Source organism: Fukomys damarensis, unplaced genomic scaffold, assembly GCF_012274545.1.
Source record: "Fukomys damarensis isolate Sample0158 unplaced genomic scaffold, DMR_v1.0_HiC HiC_scaffold_30, whole genome shotgun sequence".
In the NCBI taxonomy this organism is placed as follows: domain Eukaryota; kingdom Metazoa; phylum Chordata; class Mammalia; order Rodentia; family Bathyergidae; genus Fukomys; species Fukomys damarensis.
Genome location: NW_022900942.1, coordinates 62853305 through 62871688, shown reverse-complemented (window position 1 = coordinate 62871688; position 18384 = coordinate 62853305). Strand labels below are relative to the sequence as shown.

Genomic DNA, 18384 nt, shown 5'->3' with positions numbered 1-18384 from the left:
AAAAAAAAAAAAAAAAAAAAAAAACCTAGCCTGCACACAGGAATAACAATATAAGAATTTTTTTGATTAAGTAAACATGCTGTATAGTGAAATTTAGACTATTAGGTACCTTTCAGGATAAAAACCAACTAATTGCTATTTTTGAGTCCATAAATTATAACGTCATTTCTGTCTGATGCTTCTAAATATACTTTCAAATCATAAGCTTTCAAAATTCAATACTGAAATGGAGCATATATCACCACTCTATACAATGTATAATATTTAGAAATCTGTCACCATAATGTATATATCAAGGTAGACAGTTTTCTTAACATTTTAGAGTTCAAATTCACATGTTACTTATCATAAAATTTACTAGAGTATGATTTTGAGAGTAAAACTGAAAAGCTTTACATCCTGAGGTTCTACTGACAAGCTGTGTATCCTTCACAAAGTTGCCTAAGCTTCCTGAGAAATGCAGGAAAAGTCATGGGTTGGGGAATTGGTGAAATAAGTTCCTCCAAACAAATGGCTTAGCATCGTTGCATGGTAAAAATGAAATAATGGATAACCAGTCAATAGGCAGCATCAAAATATTAAACACCATTTCATCTTCTCACTGCCAGCCTGGCCAATCCCAGGGAGCCCTGGACATGCATCCCTTTCACCACTGCTGGTAATGCCTGTTTCTAGTGTATCTTCAACTTGCTGCCATTTGATCTAGAATTCTCCCCAAATTTATTTAGACTTCGTCTTCTCTGTTACGTGCATGGTAAGGGCAACAACCAACCTTCTTCCTGTTCTGGTCTCTTGTAATTGGCCTTGTGCACTGTTCTGGACAGACAGGGTGGCCACTGTGCATTTTTTTTCATCTAGTGGAGAAGGAAGGAAATTCAATAGGGATTAAGTTGAGTCCATGTTGAAGTGGAAAATCTAAGAGGGACTAAAGAGAAATTCGTAAAGCAACTTTATAAAACTGAGTGTGATGCCCTAATCAACTTGAAGGAACGATTGTGGCAGGGAAAACAGAGCAGAGCAAGGCACTGACATTCTCTTCTGCAGTCCTCATAATTAGGGACTCAGGGTAGCACGAAGCAAAACAAGAGGAAAGAGTCATTCAGATAAGTAGTAGCAATGCAAGGTAAGTAGAGCAACGAAAATCCAAAATTCTCCTGGGAGATGTTCTCGATACGGGTGTGTGTCTGGGGGTGCGTGCATAACGAGGTCAAAAAACACAAAAACGAAGAACATGCAGCCAGATTTCTTAAGAGCGTCACTGGAAACCCTCAGGTAGAGCTTTAAGCAGATCTACGAAGGCTTAGTCTAAATTAAGAGGGGTTAGAAAGACTTAGTGACTGGAAAAAGGAGTTGGAAAGTACACAGCTGGTATCAGCCGCTGTCTAAGAAGAGAGATGGCTGTGAGAGAGTAAAGATGGAAAGTTCAAAGTAGGCATCATTAAACCGTAAAGCATTCTTGAATCTTCAACAAAAATTACAAGTGAGTCACTGAAAGGCTCGAACTCAGCTGCTTCCTTTCCCGTGGCATTTTTATTCCTGACTCAGCTATTGTCCCTGTGAGAAAAGTGAGAGGCATAAATGGATCAGAGCCAGTGGTTTTCATTTTTCTTAACACCTCAGGTGTTTTGTAAAGATTGAGACTTGAGTTTTGATGCATAAAAAATATTTTCAAACTGATTATAGTACAATGCTATTAATGAAAGGTTAATATCTTTTTTTATAATTGTCACTGTAACCTGTTTCCTGGGTCACATCACACGCACACACACAGGAAAGAAAAGAAAAACGTAGAAGTTTATTTTAAAAAGCGAATTGTGTGTTTTTTGTCTCACTAGGTTCCTCAGGGTGACTGGACGGGGTACAGCCCTCGAAGGAAAGATGACGAAATCCCTTGCCGAAGAATGCGTAGTGGCAGCTATATCAAGGCCATGGGGGATGAAGACAGCGGGGACTCGGACACAAGTCCCAAGCCTTCTCCCAAAGTTGCTGCCCGGAGAGAGAGCTATCTCAAGGCTACGCAGCCATCCCTCACTGAGCTCACCACACTCAAGTAAGTAGCCCTCACGCAGTACTTCCGGTAGTTATTTCCGGCATAATGCAGTACTTCCGGTGGTCCGTTCTTTGCCTCAGCGCCTAGAGTCAGACTGTGTGGGTTCTAGGGGTCAGTGGGGCTGGAAAACAGCCTCTAGGTGGAGGGGCAAAGCCTTGGACAGTGTGTACGCTTTGACACTGGAACTGTGTAGTCCAGTGTCTTCCAAGACAGGAGTGCCGGGTACGCACTGCATGGATCATAAGCAGAACCCCTAACTCCCAAGAAGAAGGGCTTGACCCAATCTGAGTGGCTTCTGAAAAGAAATAAAACCTCTGGTCAATAAAAACATTCACATATCCCAGTTCTTCCCATTTGCTGAGGAAATAAATGTACAAGGGAATTCTTCCTTTAAAAGACTTCAGTTTTCCAGATAATCGAATAAGATCTTAGAGATCGTAGAGACAGTTATCATGAAGAAACATATAGAATATTCTCATGCTTAAAAGCTGGGCAACTGGTGAGGGGTTTTGATATGTATGTTTAAACTTTACTCCAAGTAAGACCTTAAAAGTGTTTTTTTTGTTTTGAAAAATATGATAATCCCTGCCTCTGTCTGTGCTATTTGTAAACAGAACAGCGTTACACAACAAACTATCAAAATTTTCGTTCCACCCTGAGAGTAGATCAGAGTCTTAGCATGTGGAACTAGAGAGAGAATCCCATTTGGACTAAAATACTATCTAAACATAATTAGTATTTTAAAAGGGCTTTTGATTCCATATTCTGATGAAACGTGTGTTATTATTCATGCATTTGTATTACTTTATACAGTAAAACATTAAAAGACAAAATAAATTAAAAAGACCAAAGTAGGTGGGTGACAAAAAACAAACCAGATTGTTAATCAAGAACACTGAAAAACCACAAGCTACTGAATGATGGGAATTTACATAAATAGCAAAGTATATTATATTTAAAGGAATCAGATGTGAATTTTTTCCAAGTGACTCTGTGGAACCGCTCTAGGTCATTTTAATCAAGAATTAAAACCAGCTGGACGTAGTGGTGCTAGCCTGTAATACCTCCTTCTCGAGAGGCTGCACCAGGAAGATCGCTAGCTAGTTCAAGGCCAGCCTGAACTATACCACAAAGCTTGCTCCCAAAATAAAATAAAATCAGAACCGTAACTCAATGATGCAGTACTTGTCTATCATGCAATCCCCAGTACCACAAATAATAACAATGAGAATGCGAATGCCATCCATTTATTCATAAACTAACCCACAAAAAGAAGCTTTCCTTTCTTTCCTTCTGATTCCAGTTGTACTTGCTTCCTACCTTTCTTAGTTTCCTTTCCTAGGACTTTCTTAACAACTGTCAAAACTGGGTGATTCGGAGCTAAAGAAATGAATTGTTTCACAGTTCGAGAAGCGAGAAGCCTGAAACCGAGGTGTAGAGCAGCCACACTGTCTCTGACCCCTGCAGAGGACAGGCCCGCCTTGCCTCTTCCTTGATTCTGGTGTGCCTAGCAGGGCTTGGTGTTTCTTTCTGGCAGCTGCAGTCCTTCCAGCCCTCCTGTCCCTCCTGTATGTGTCTTCACATGGCTTGTCCCAGTGACACCAGTCATTGCACTGGGACCTCCCTAATGATGTCACTTTAACTTGGTTAAATCTGCACAGACCTTTTTTTCCACATTCTGTACCATGAGTTCGCATTCACAGACCCTGGGAGGTAGGGTTTTGGGGCATGGATCTGAAGGACATAATTCGCACCATGGCCGCACACACTAAAAGTTGATGGTGCAAATAAAAATAACAAGTCTTCTTTGCACTTTGGCACACATACTGTAGGCTCAGAAAATTAAATATACCCAACGTTAAAAGAATTCAATCTGTTAAAAAAGCAGTGGGCCAAGGTGGTAGGAAATGATGAGGATCATTCTGACAGATGTCTTCTGTGGACCTGAAATTTCTGGTCAGTAGTGACGGCCATGGTGCACACTGGCATCTTCTAGAACAGCAATGGCGAACCTTTCAGAGCTTTCAGTGATAGCAGCACACGTGCGTGCCATAGGTTCGCCCCCACTGTTTCTAGACAATACAAATGAAGGAAGCAACGGGCAGAAGAGGCAAGGAGATGTCCATGTTCTGCTTCCTCGTGGGAACCCAGCAGAGGTCCCTCAGCATCCAGTGTCCCCCTCCGCCCCCCACAGATCCTGGAAGATCTGTCACCTGGATGCCCCCGGGGATGAGCTGAACGCATCCCTGGGTCTGACTGATGACATCTGCTGCTCCCAGCAGGACAAAGAGGGGAGGCAAGCAGAGCTGGGGAAGGCTGAAAGTAGGGACAGGGTCACGCCCTCCTTCAACCTGTACCCTGAACTGCTCTCCTACAGCTTCCGGGCTGTAAAGAATCCACTCAGAGCCAGCAGTGTGTTTTCTTTCTCATTTGCCTTCTGCACAATATTCTCTGCTGTCCCACGCTGTATTTCTAGGCCATCCTGCATTCTTTTAGCATCCAGAAGCTTTAAGAGCAGAAAGGCTGCACACGGGGACGGTGGCGAGACTGGTGGGGCGGAGGGACAGACAGGAATTGTGGAACTGAGAGCTCATGGCTGCGCATTTGTTCCTCCAGTTCTGTGGAGATTCAAACTGGAGGCCAGTTTTCTGGGGAACATCTCACAGAACTGGAAAACATTTTTCTTTACCTGGAACAGTTTCATTAAACTGTCTCAGTTGTGGCCTATTCTGTAACAGGTGAGCGTACATCTGACCACCACTCAAACGAGTCTTCCTTCCCTCTGTGACTGCCTCAGTCACCTCGTGATTCCATTTAGCTGCATTCATCTCGCCCTCGCCTATTTATGAGTTTCCTTAATTGGTGCAACCTATAACATGTGATTGAAAACCAGAGTAAATGCTCCAATTTTTTAAATTATTATACTGCAAGACATATTGCCATGAATCCCCCTCAGAATAGTTCCTCTTACTCCACACATGTGTGTCCCTTTGTCCTGGCCACTTTCTGCAGCAGCTCTGGAGTCCTCTTTCCCGAGCCTCTTTAGTTGTGCTCTCCTGGCTGCCTCGATGTCCTGAGCCAATCCAGAATGTTTCCCTTTCATGATCACGTTGACTTTGGAGAAGAGCCAGAAGTCACACGGTGCCAGGTCCAGTGAATAAGGGGGATGAGGACCCAGCCATCCGCTTTACCAGCCTGCCTTTCCGTTGGATGATGTGCGGCATCTGTATTCACCATATTTTTTATCACACCTTGTAAAGACATAAAGAGGACTCCAGGATGGCTTCAAAAAGTGGCAAGAACGAAGGAATCAGTGCGTTTGAAGTGAGGTGAAATATTCCAAGGGAGGATGAATGGCAATGTCTCTTTACTGCAATAAATTTTTTAGTTAAACGTTAATAATAAACATCGGTCATATCTCATATATATTCATCTTCCAGTTATTAATGATTTCTGGCTTAATTGGATTTAATGAAATACACAAGGAGAAAAGGTGGCGAAAATTCAGACATGACATGACTCATCATCGATTCTGCCTTCTATCCCGTGATGATGTTTTCACGAGAGATCGTTATTTTTCTAGAAGTTTGAAGCATTCGGTCCCCAGTGAGAAAAAAGATACCCATATCCTGGAATTCTAGTTCCCCAAAAAAGAAAAATATATTTATGTTCCTACTTCTTTGACATTTAAGTCAATTTTTTCCTCCTTCCTCCTCAGCAATTCACAGCTTTAGGGATGAATCATAGCCATGAACCAAGATAACTAAAATTAGTCAAGTGAGACTGGGACAACATTTTGTTTGAGATTTTCAATTTCCATCTCCTCAGAAATGTTGGGGAGAAGCACCCCTACACTATGCTGTTTTCCTTTTTTCTTTTTCCTCTTTCCTTTTCTGTGGTCCCCAGGCCTCTGGATGGTTTGTCCGTGGGAGCTGGTTTTTCATCTGTTATTAATGTCAGGGGCTGCATGTTGAGATATATGAAGCCTGAGGTCAGTCAGACCTTCTGGAGTTAGAAGGAGACACAACAGTGAGGTCCATCTTTGGGGTGGCAAAACTTGGTAGATAATTCTGAAAACGGTTGTTTCTGCCATTCTTGTTTCTTGTCCCCATGCTATTAGCGGTGCCCTTCACCCCACCTCACCCACCATTTTTTCTCTCTTAGTTATTAACTAACCATGGACTTGAAGTGGCTTATCACCCTAGAGTTTACTATTTTCAAAATGAGCATCTGAATATCAAACAGTAAATTTTGAGGCAAGTAGGGGAGGATTTTGCAGCCAGTTTCCTCAAAAGAAGTCACCACAGCTTAGTTCTGATGAAAAACATAAGTTTTTTAGTTGAAGTTGCATTATGTGATATTTATTCTGCCACCACAAAGAGTTAAAACTATACCCAAAACCATCTTGGACCTGCCTTCAATATATTATAGAAGGAACTTTTTCAAAATGATAGCAAGAGAGCTGGCTTTTTTAAAAGAATTCTGAAGTTAAATTCCAATATGCAGTAACCTGAGGAAAATAACATTTTAAAATTTCTTCATGCTGGTTTATCCCTTCACCCTGCCACCAAGAAAAAAAAAAAATTCCCCGGGAAGAGATACTCTTTGCTATTACAGGCTTTGAAATGCCTCTGAAATTGATGAGAAGGACCTCAGGCTTTTGTGAGAACTCTTAGCAATTTTGATAATGTGTCTAACAGAAGGCTTCAGGAGGTTTCTGTCCAATCCGTAATGCCTTAGAAGCAGATAGATGGTTAATCCTCTTCATTTTTTTCTTGAGCCCTGGACCCTTTATCTCTTCTTTTTTTGGTCTATCTTAGATAAGTTGGTGAAATACTGAATAGCTCTGTTTTAAGCAGCTGATTTAATGTCTCCAAATCTGCCCAATTGATGACAGCCTCAGGCTGTGGCTCCTTCCACAGCTGTCCTTGTGCAGGCCATAGCAGACAGTACTAGCAGATCCCAACGTTGATGGATCCCCCTGAGTACAGGCCAGGCCTCAGACCCGATCTCAGCTTTGTGCTCTGCAATCAGACTCCCAGATGCTATGCGTCGGTCTCTCCAGGAAATGGACTCCTGAGGAGCCTTTCAGCTCTAATGTGTGCACTAAGGATGAGGCTCCGAAGAAGTGGTAGTTCACAGTTTAAAGACACAAGGAAACAGTATTGGTAAATAAAATACTTTGAGAAGGGACTGAGGGAGTGGGCTCCTTCAACTTTGATTCTGGAAATTTAAAATGAAGTAATTCTCCATCAGGAGCCTGATGTCACCTCTTAATGGGGCCTCTTTGTCTATCTTGTGTGAGTTGCTGTTTTCTCCCTAGACACACAGTGTCCTCTGCCTGTTCTGCACATCCACACGCCCTAACAACCCACCAACTGTTCCTCATGCTCCTTCTCTTCCCAGAAAAAGAGGCGGGGTGGTGGAGATGGGAGTGTCGCTATCTTTCTCCCAAAGACGTAAATAATGTTTGAGAATGTAGCAATGTACATCATCCTATCTTTGTTCAAAGTGGTATGAAGCATCCCTGACTTCCTTTGTTGCCTGTTTTCCCCAAATGCTTTTCTATTCCTCTCCTACGTGTCCTTCAAAATAACTGTAACATATAATAGCAGATGCTTCATACAATAGCAGGAAGAAGAAAATAACACAACCAGACAATACAAAATTGTGCATTTAGGTCCTCAGTGACTTGAATTCAACATAGCTTCTCATCCTTCTTCTATTATCCTCAGTCCTTCCAGTTTTCTTTCTCATTTTCCAAAATGGTAAGAAGTGGGAAAGGTTTAAAACAGGGAAAGTCATTCTCTCTCATAGATAAAACATCACTTACTCATAGACATATGATCTAAATACCTTTCAAAACTCTACTAGAAATAAGTCAGATTAAAAGGAACTAGTATCAAGACTTGTCATGTACAGGTACAAGATCCCAACAATGAATGCAACTGTACTGTATCTCTAAAATGTACCAATAAACTCAATTAAAGCTGAAGAAAAAAAAAGGAACTAGTAAAAGCATTGTCTACAGTGTTCTGTCCCTGTTTACCATGACCAGCTAAAAGCTAGTCCTTCCTGAGATATGGATACTGTCTTCCAAGTAATGCCAGGGTGATCTGTTGGTGTGTAATCATGCTTTAGCAAAGCTGTTTCACAAGAAAATTGGAATATATTGAATTTTACCTACAAAGACCACAATAATAGACAAGAGAGAATCACTTGTGTGCCTTTAAGGGTGGTGAAAAAATGAAAGGACGCCTAGACACTTTTGGAGATGGAACAGAGAGATCACAATGTGGGGAAGATATTTACGTTTCAGTGAGGTTCTAAGCACCTGACTGCATGCTGTGTTCTCATTTTATCATCACAGCTCTGTATTGTGTGACTTTGACCACTTTACAAATGAGGAATCTGTGTCTCAGAGAGCTTATTCAAAGTTACCCATCAACTACATGTGAGCACTAAATTGTGAGGCCAGTTGTTGAGGGCAGAAAAGACACAGAGCTGAGTGGTGTAATGGACTTACTGAGACCACAGCAGACATTTTTAGTATATGTGCTGCCGCAGTGAGCACCACAATGGACATTTTTAAATGAAGGGAAAAGGAAGGCCAACTGGGTGTGAACATCTGAGACCTGCCCAGGAAAGAGACATTCGAAACAGATGGTACGAATGAGTACTGGATTTGAAGAAGGGTCAGTAAAATAAAAGTTATGACCTGGAAGTGTAAGCAACAGACTAGCAGTCTGAACAGGAAGGACTTTGAGAGTCTTGGCTTTGGGACGGCCTGAGGTCAAGGAAGGAAGGATCAAATGACCAAAGGGGACAGAGCCTCAAAAACCAATGACTGACCGAAGACACAAGAAGAAGAGATGGCCTAGGAGAACCCTGGGCTCAGCTCTCTGGAGACAAGGGGCACAACCAACTCTAGACCTGACCTATCCTGTGCTTGTGGTGGTTGATTTGAGCCCTCTTCATATTTCCACAGACCAAGGTCCTGAGACAGCAGAGATGTGAGCAATGGAAGACCACAGATTGGGTCTGGAAAGGGACATTCCCTGCCCCCTCAGGTAGTTACATTAGTCAGCATTGTTATCACTGAGACACATACCTGACACCCATAACTTAGAAGAGGATGGGTTTCATTTAGCTCCCAGGTTCAGGAGATTCAATCAGTAGCTGGCAACCTCTGAAGCAGAAACATCGTGGTGGAGTAAAGCTGCTTCGTCCATGGCGGCCAGGAAGCAGAGCAGGGGAACAGTGCCAGAGAGGAAGGGGCAGGGATTATATATAGTACTCGGGCTCGTGGCTCCTGACCCGCTCAGGCACACAAAGAGTGTGCCTTAGAAATCTGCTGTTTCTTAATCCAATCAAACTGACAAATCGGGATTCACAGTCGCAGTAGTCCTGATCAGAGGAGTTACAGTTCTGTAAGGAGGACTTATACCAGCAAGGAGCCTTTAGATTCTTCCCTACCTACCTGCTGGTTGCTGTTCCTTCAGTTTAATATCAGTGTTCTCTGGTGAGGTACAGACCTGTACTTTACCAGGTAAAGAGAACACCCTAATTATAATCATTCATACAGTAAACATATATTCAGTACCTATAATATTTAAGTACTATGTAAGTCACTAAAATCTAGCTTCCCAGATTTTATATACACACACACACACACACACACACACACACACACACACACACACACTGAAAAAGACAGGCTCTACAGAGAGGAAAAAAATCTGCAAACTCAGAGGCAAGAGGTATTGCAGTTGATAATTGTCTTAATTTGTTTTCTATTGCTATAGCTGAACACCACAGTCTTGGTAATTAATAGAGAAGAGAGGTTTGCTTGGCTCCTGGTTCTGGAGACTGGGGGAATCCAGGAGCCTGGTGTTGCCACCTGCCGAGGGCCTCCTTGCTGCACCCTAACAAGGAAGCAGAGGATGTCCACAGAATGGGCACGCTAGCCCAGGTTCCTCTTCCTATTTTGATAAAGCTCTTAATGTCAACATGGGGGCCCACCTTTATGGTTTCATCTAATCTTCATTGCACCCCCCAAAACCCCACCTCCAGATGTCATTAACACAAGACCTTGGAGATGGTGTCCAACACAAGAAATTTTGGGAAACATGCTCAAATCATAGCAAGTTTTGTTTAGAATTTTGATCGAAAAAAATCTATTATTTGACATGGAAGAAGGGCTTTTTAAAAAAATTGCAGATTGCTGTTTTATTGGCATAGTTCAGATTATTAGCTATGCTCTTATATTATATCATTAAATCCTCGCCATGCACACAGGTGACAGGACATCACGCAGGAATGAGAAAAACTCTGTAAAGGAAGCCTAGGCAGACATATTAGAAGCCGCCTCTAACCCTTTTTGGAAGCAATCTGAATATAAGTCCTACATAAATGTACCTTTATAGAGAATTTGCATGTGAAACTGCAAAATCATCAACATTCCCATGTCTGGAACAGGAAGAAATCAAACAGCTGCCCAGAAATTTAGGTTATTGCAAAAGGATCTTCTGATTAACCAGGGGATAGTTAGGGAAACTTTTTTGGCATCTTTTAAAACATCTCAAATTGTGCTCTTCTGAGAGATTTGGTAATTCTTCTTGGACATTTGAGTGAGTGAATAAGATATCAATATAGAATTCTTTCAGCCTGAGGAGTCTTAAGACTTCAGCTTAAGTTCAATACTGAAAACCCTGAAACATTGTCAGAAAGCTGTACAGTAGGCTCCAGTCTCCTGCTCAGTGTACAACACAGCCTTAGAAAAAAAATTAAAAGACAGAACTAGGAGAGTCAGAAATCAGGGCACCAGGACAACCCATAAACATGCTGGCAGTCCAAGCCACTGAGTTTTATTAGTAATCAGTTGGGGTAAAGGCGAACTACATGCAAGGGTGGGACTATGTGCAAGGATGTGCAGTCGTGTAGTTTCTGTGGAAATCAATGGAGTCAAGGCTTGTAGAAGAAAAGACAAACCAGCTGGGTGTGGTGGCACACGCCTGTAATCCCAGCACTTGGGAGGCTGAGGCAGGAAGGAGTGCTGTGAATTCAAGACCAGCCTCAGCTGCATAGTGAGTTCCAGGTCAGTCTCAACTACATAGTGAGACCCTGTCTCAAAAAAAAAAAAAAAAAAAAAAAAAAAAAAAAAAAAAAAGACAAGCAATTCTCAAATTAGGAATTAGGAACAGAAAAAAATATATATATGGCTGTAATTAGAACATTGTCCTTCTAGTTAAGAAGGTTTGTATTGTTGGAAATGAATTTGAGAGCTAGTTACTCATCACATAGCCTTTGGCTGGACTCACTTCAATAAACAAGCCAATTGTAGGGTTAACTCTTTTCAGCCTGCAAAGCCCACAGCCTGCTTTGGGTAGAATCAATGTTGCAGTCTCCTGCCTCTCAACACCATATTCTTATCATGTACATTGATCCTATGTTTTCAAGCTTAGCATGCAGAGAGATAAAATTTCAAGGCTACTAATTCTCTGGGGCTCCTGAAATACATGTCTTCTCCTCTTAAACCTCCCCTTCAGTCAGTGAATTTCTGAGTTGTTCCTGATGCTACCTGTCCACCTTGGCTCAGAAAGGAACTCTGCTCACCAGCGTTTCCAAGAGGCCAGGTCTGGATACTCCATGTGACAAAAGGCTTTCCAAGTCGCCAAGACAGGGAAAGAGAAGGGATGAATAGAGCCCTGGATTGCAAGTGGAACAGGCCTTCCTGGTCCTTTGGCAAAAGCTAGAGACACACCAATGCCCAACTTCAAAGAATTGGACAGGGCAGCCTACCTTCCCTGTGCCAGGACACAAACACAAAGCAAGCAGCTGTAGTGACTACCAGAGTCCCCCTTCGGGACACTAAAAATTTAGCTCACTCTCTCTCCTGCAAACAAAAACTGTTCACACTCCACCATCACAGAGAGAAAACTCAGAACTGTACCCTATCCTGACACAGTATCAGCCTTAATGTGCAGGGCCTGTGGTTGATGTATGAGAGTCCAAACAGCAGAGAATGTACGCAGTAATGCTCACCCTGACCGGGTGTGTGTTTGAGACATACAGACTCAGAAAAAATTACCAGCTTCCCACACACACAATATATAATTGTAGAACAAGAACAAAAGATCCCGATAAACACTCCCATTCAGAAGGAAGCAGTGGGGAGAGAGCAGTAGTCACCAAGGAAAGGCGTTTCTGCCACCCCAGATGCTGACACTCTCTGCTGTGGGAGACGGGGTATTTCTGGATTAGGCTGGAGTCTTACTCCCTAGAAGCAACACCAACCAGGTCCTTTGTTCTCTGTGTCCCCCGCTCCCTCTCCCTGACCATGTCCGTGGTCCACATCGAGGAATGTGAATGTGTGTTCCTTGGGAGCCCAGGAGATTCCAGAAATGACTCAGTTATGCATCTTGGGACCCAGCTTGTTCTTTTGCCAGTTCAGCTGTCTCAAAGCCAGTCAGCTTCGTGATGTTGACTGCGGTGAGTTCCAGTTACCAATCATCAGACTCACAGATGTCCTCTGGATGCCATCGTCCACGTTTCTCCATTTTCCACCTTCTACCCCCATGCCTCTGTCTTACACACGCTACTCACTGAGCTAAGGGAGCCAGACTTATTAGTTGCTTTTCTCTTAACCATTTTGTCTGATCAGAGGCACTTACCTAAGTGTATCTTCACTAAATTCTCAGAAGCTGCTCAGAGTTTCAACAGTGGCATGGGTGGCAGTGTCCTTGATGTGAACTTTGCCACATAACCTCCTCACACACCCCCCACAGGTTTCCCTAGTACAAGTGAGTCGGAAATCGGCTGCTTTTTTCAAATCCTATAAATCTACAAATGTCTAGACTCTTCTCTTTCACTGCAACCCCATAAGTGACAGAGCTCATTTTCTACTGCGTAATACCTTGTCGAGGTTGTCAACAGCAACCACACATGCTGTTAACATTGTTTTACAGCTACTCTAGAGCTATGAGTTCATTTGTTACATCATCTTCCTTCCAAGTTGCAGAAAACAGTTTACCCAATGATTCATCGCCGATATTTTTCCAGCCTCTAAAAGCAAGTGCTTTGCTGCCTGCTACCGAATCCTGAAAGCACAGTCCCAGGCTTAGGATGTTTGTTGTTCTACTTGTTACAATAGCGCCCTATTTCGGGAACCGATTTGTGTCCCAGCTGGGATAGACTAGATTAGTCCATTCATAAACAACCCCCAAATCTCCACGGTTTTATTTCTTGCTCTCATCATCGTGAGTTGGCAGAAGGCTCCGCTCATTGTAGTTGCTCAGATACTCAGAATGACGCAGGTTCTGTGTCAGCGGTGGCTCGCATGACCACAAAATCACAGGAATGTGGCCAGTTGAGCTGTAGTTCCTGGAAGAGAGACATTGCCTTCACTCACGTGTCACTGACAACGCAGTGACATGACCACTCCTCATTCAAAGAGGCAGAGAAGTGCCTACCACCATGTGCCCAGAAGATGGACAGCTGGACATAGCGGGTGACCAGTACCTCAGTCGAGCCTTTGTTCCTGCTATTCCGTACCCCTCACCTCTGCACTGACGTCTCCTCCACACTATTCAGTCAGTGAATACACAACAGCGCGACGCTCAGGAGCTCGGGCTCTGAAACTCAATGACCCCATTCACAATCGTGGCTCACTGACCGTGCTTCAATCTTGTCACGGTTCTGTGCCTCAGTTTCCTTATCAGTTGCACAGGGATGATGCTATTTCCCTACCTCAAAAGAAATCGTGAAGATTCGCAAAGGTAACATACATGAATCGCTCAGTACAGTGCCTGGCATGCAGTGAGCGGCCCAAACATGTTCACAATTGTCATCATTTCTAAGCACTGGGATATGCTAGTCTTCAAGATTCCTGATATAATAACTCTTACAGTCCAATGGGGAGAACACTGTAAGGAGGTTCCCATCCTTCTAAATCTTTCTCTCAAATTTAGTCTCTCCCCAGTGGCTGATCTTCCTCCTAGGAGCTCACAAACCACTGTGTGAGTGCTTCTCAGAGTCATCAGACCTCCTGATGTGCTTTCCTGTTTTGTGTCCCTCATATAGAGGGAGGTCCAAACACTGGGAAGTAGCATCCATGAAGCACCTGGCATAGGTCAGCCTCAAGTTGGTGCTGCATGGACGCTAGCTGCCCCATCCCAGCCTTGTTTCCCTAAGGTGCTTTGAACAAGAACTTCACACAGTAGCTTCAGCTGCAGTTACTGGGTTGAATTTCCATCTGATGTTAGCCCAGCTGTGTCTGTGAACTCTTGGATTCTTCGGCCTCCCTATGCTTTTGAATCTGTGGTTCTCTGAAAAGCTCCCTGTTCCTTCTCCACCCGCTTAGCGTTGCCAGCCCACCTGGAGGCTGGGAATTCAGTCTGGCAGGTACACATTAGCATGTTAAAAATATCTACACGGCATCCTTAGCATTGTCCTCCACTTTGAACATCAGCATATTTCCTTCAGTTCATCTGGGGAGTCCTCGTTCTTTCTAGTTCTGTAGGGGGGTGGCTAGAAGAGACCACCCTTCACTAGTCCTTTTGGAGCTGGGAAGAGGTCTTCTTCAACAACCACATGAACTACTCAACACTTTTTACAACTTACTTGTGAACACACACGATCCAGTGGGGAACACATCTGTTGGATCAGCTATCCTGATAACAATAGTATTTTAATTTTCTTCCAAGCCTATTTTTTCAAGGTAAGTAGCTGTAAATACAATAAGAGTTAATTAAGAGTTTGTGTACATCTCATTTAATCCTCCCAATAGTTTGGAAATGAATTTAGAGTTGACTTTGGCCAAGACTTTATAGATGACCCAAGAGTTTCTCATGGCTGTGAACTTCATGAGGTAGAACCCAGTTCAGACCTAGCTCTGACGCTGTAGCTTTCTGTCTTCCATGCCAACTTACTTCCTCCTATGGACTCATAGAACAGTGGGGACTTTTCCCTGAACAGCCTGGAGACTGTCTATACCATCTGGACATTGTTTTTGACTTCCAGCTCAGAACCTTGTTTTAGTTCTCTGGACCATGTCCCTTTCCCAGAAAAAGGAGAGTTGAGAGCACTTTACATAGATCCAGGTTGCCAGCTAGATATCAAATGGCCTATTCCTGGGCAGCATCATCTGCAGGTCACATCTCAACGGAGGTGGACACAGCTGAGAGTACAGGCACCTAAGAAGACCTAGGCTCCTCCTAGAGCTTGTGTCTGCTGAGCCTGGGATTACAAATCCAAGTGAGCACCACTTTCCATTGTTTCTGACCTTCCCACCCAGTGAAGGAAGGTTTTGCTGGAGTTTTAGATGGAGAAAAGCTAGAGATGCACATAGCTGGCTATGTTAATCAGCTTTCCGTCACTATGACAGAACACCTGAGAAAACTTAGAAAGACAAAAAGGTTATTTTGGCTCGTGATTTTAGAGGTTTCCATCCATGGTCAGCTGCTCCATTGCTTTTGGGTAATGAGGAGGAACATCTTGGTGAGGGATTTGTGGTAGAGGAAATCCACTCACCCCATCATGGCCTGAGAACAAAAAGAGAAAGAAGGAACCAGTACCCCCGTCAAGGCCACAGCCCCAGTGATCTCAATTCCTCCCATTAGGCCCCACCTCCTAAAGCCTCCACCACCTCCGAACACCACCGTAGTCTGGGACTAAGCTTCCAACACCTGGCCTTTGGGAGACATTTAAGATCCAAACTGTAGCACTGGCTCTGTTCATCAAGACTGAAACCACATTTCTGCATTGAAAGGATCCACTCCACAGCACTGGGTCCAGTCAGCCAATGAGAGCTGTGGGTAGACACCTCTACCTAACGCTGCCTTCATTTTTTTGTCACCCTAGTAGCTTGACATTGCTTGTGATGATGAAATGGTTAATGCCGTGCAAGCTGTGTGAACTAGAGCTTATTGTCTCACACAAAGAATGAAATCGTGGGCAAAAGAAGAAAGTCAGAAGAGACTATATGGGAAATGAGAAGAAGAGATATAGCACCTGGATTACCAGGATGGGTCCCAAGTAGATGGCCATGTGGTGTTTCAGTCTATAACTTCTTATGGCAAATCAGAGCAAGGAGATTACTCAGTGGGTTAGTGGCCACCTATCACAGGTGGCTCTGTGAGTTTTAAATGACCAATTGGAACTCAACCTCTCTAAACCAGTTACCCAGAACAGAGTTTAAGTGAAAATAGGATTTTTAAAGAAAAGCCAGTTATTCTGCGTTTTATATTCTTTGAAACTCAAGAACGTAATAGGGAGGGGCTACAAATCCCTTTGCAGAAAGGGCCTGTGTTCCACGGTGCCATGGGAAGCCCATTCTTGGTCCAAAGCCCTAGTCCACTGCCTATTCATATGTTAATTCTTATCAGTAGCTGATCACCAACTCTGTCTCAAACCCTCCCCCTATAGCTGCCCACTCATACTCTTAACTAGCTAACCTGTCTTTTGCAAGGGGAACTTTACACCATGGAGGTTAACATATCTTACGAGTCAGAGCTTTTTCTTCCCAGACAGTCTATTTCCAAACATTTGTCACCACACCACTGTGCATTATCTTCCTGTAGCCTTTCTTCCGAGAGAACATGAGAGAACAACCTTAGAAGCAGAATTGGAAGGAAGCTTAGAGATCATCACAACCCTGTTAAATTACAGATAAAAAGCTGAGGCCTTGAGGCCAACAAGGCCCTGCCTAAACTACCCCTGAACTCTAGCACCCAGGTCTTCTCACTCTCAGCCAAAACCTCTTCCCAGAGGAATCAGTTTTCAAGCTACTATGCTCCCTGTGGAAGAAGAGGGTTGAAACTGTGCTTGGATGGTCGTCACCATAAGCAATGAAAACAAGTTTGCATAATTATTTACAAACTTCAAAATTACTTGTGTACATTACCTCATATTAAAAATGTGTGATTTGTTCCAAAGAGGAAAAAATTGTAAAATGGAAATATCAATGTATGACCCCAAGGAAAATATAAGATTCCCACCCAGAATTTGAATAATCAGTGGCAGCAGGCAGTGGAGAGGCAATGTGAGCATCAAGAAACCAAGCTGACCAATGCATAAGATGTAGTAAACATGGAAAACCATCTGTCTGTGAGGACTTTGATCAGCAAAATCCTTAACTATCCAGAGCACCTATTTGATTTCAGGCTAGTTATTGATAGGAAATTGTTGGCAACAGAGACAGGAGGAAGCAAAGTGTCATTTAGCATGGTGTGGAGGGAAAGAGCCCATTACAGTGTGCTATTTTTTCTCATTGAGATGAAATTATACTCTATATTATTTACACCAATACATATGTATAGAGGATGTTTTTAAACATCTCAGGAGCCATTCTTTCCGTAAAGTGGTTTTATAGATGATAGTTGTTTTATTTCCTATTTTTCTGGCATTTTTTTCCTTCTTGGTTCTTTTTCAGTCATTGCTTTTGTAGACTGTATCTTGTTCTAAGCCCTCCCCCAAATCTCCACGAAGAAACCTGATGAACACTTAGAAGTACCCTGTATATGACAGGCACAGTCCATCGACAGGTGAAAAGATACATAAAATATATTTACACACAATAGAGTACTACCCCGCCAGAAAGAAGGACAAACTTGAGTCATTTGTAGAAAATAGATGCACTTGAGACCATAACGTTCAGTAAAATCAACCAGACACATACGCTTATGTAACACCTGTTTTCTCTTATATGAGAAACCCAGAGTATAAATAAAGAGCCAATAGGAATTGGTGAGAGAGATCTTCAGCTGGGAAGGTGACCAAGAGATGCAGGGAAGGGGAGGTTGGGGAGGAGAGAGAGATGAGGAAAGAATCGAGATGTGTTATGTCCGTGTACCAACTCCACACAGGGAAGGTACGCATTATGTACTGCAAGCGCATACTCATGTAAATTGTTTAAAAACAAATTTTAATTGTACCTATGGTACCACAGATAGTATTATGGTGAACTATACAGAGAAGAAACTGGGACAGAGGTTGTCAATAGACTTTCCAGAAGTCTCAGAGAGGTACAGGGTGCAGCCAGGATTTGATTCTGAGCCTGTTATTGACCATTTTACTGTACTGCCTCTGGGGTGTGATATAGAGTTTGAAGCCCAGTAAAGGAGCCCAAGAAAAGTGCACCAATCCGGGGAGGAAATGACAAGCACATGCCTACCTGATACTGGAGAGGGTCACTGTACCATGTGGCACAGATCAGTAAGGACAGAAAAAATCAGAAGCCACCTAGCATCAGGTCAGGACTCTGGTTGCTGCCCTCAACTGTTGCTTGTGCGCAGTGTTGATAAACCAAACCACTAAACTTCCTGTCCACACGTGTC

The 18384-nt window shown here is 43.1% G+C and overlaps 1 protein-coding gene across 8 annotated transcripts in view; it reads left to right on the top strand.

The window, feature by feature from the left end:
• Dlgap1 (DLG associated protein 1) overlaps nucleotides 1–18384 on the top strand; it is a 261824-nt gene that overhangs the window by 63174 nt on the left and 180266 nt on the right. For all 8 annotated transcript variants that reach the window (XM_033757430.1, XM_033757432.1, XM_033757431.1 and 5 more), the window contains exon 2: nucleotides 1836–2050. In XM_033757430.1, the coding sequence (XP_033613321.1) occupies nucleotides 1836–2050 (215 nt within the window). The remainder of the gene's footprint in view (nucleotides 1–1835; nucleotides 2051–18384) is intronic.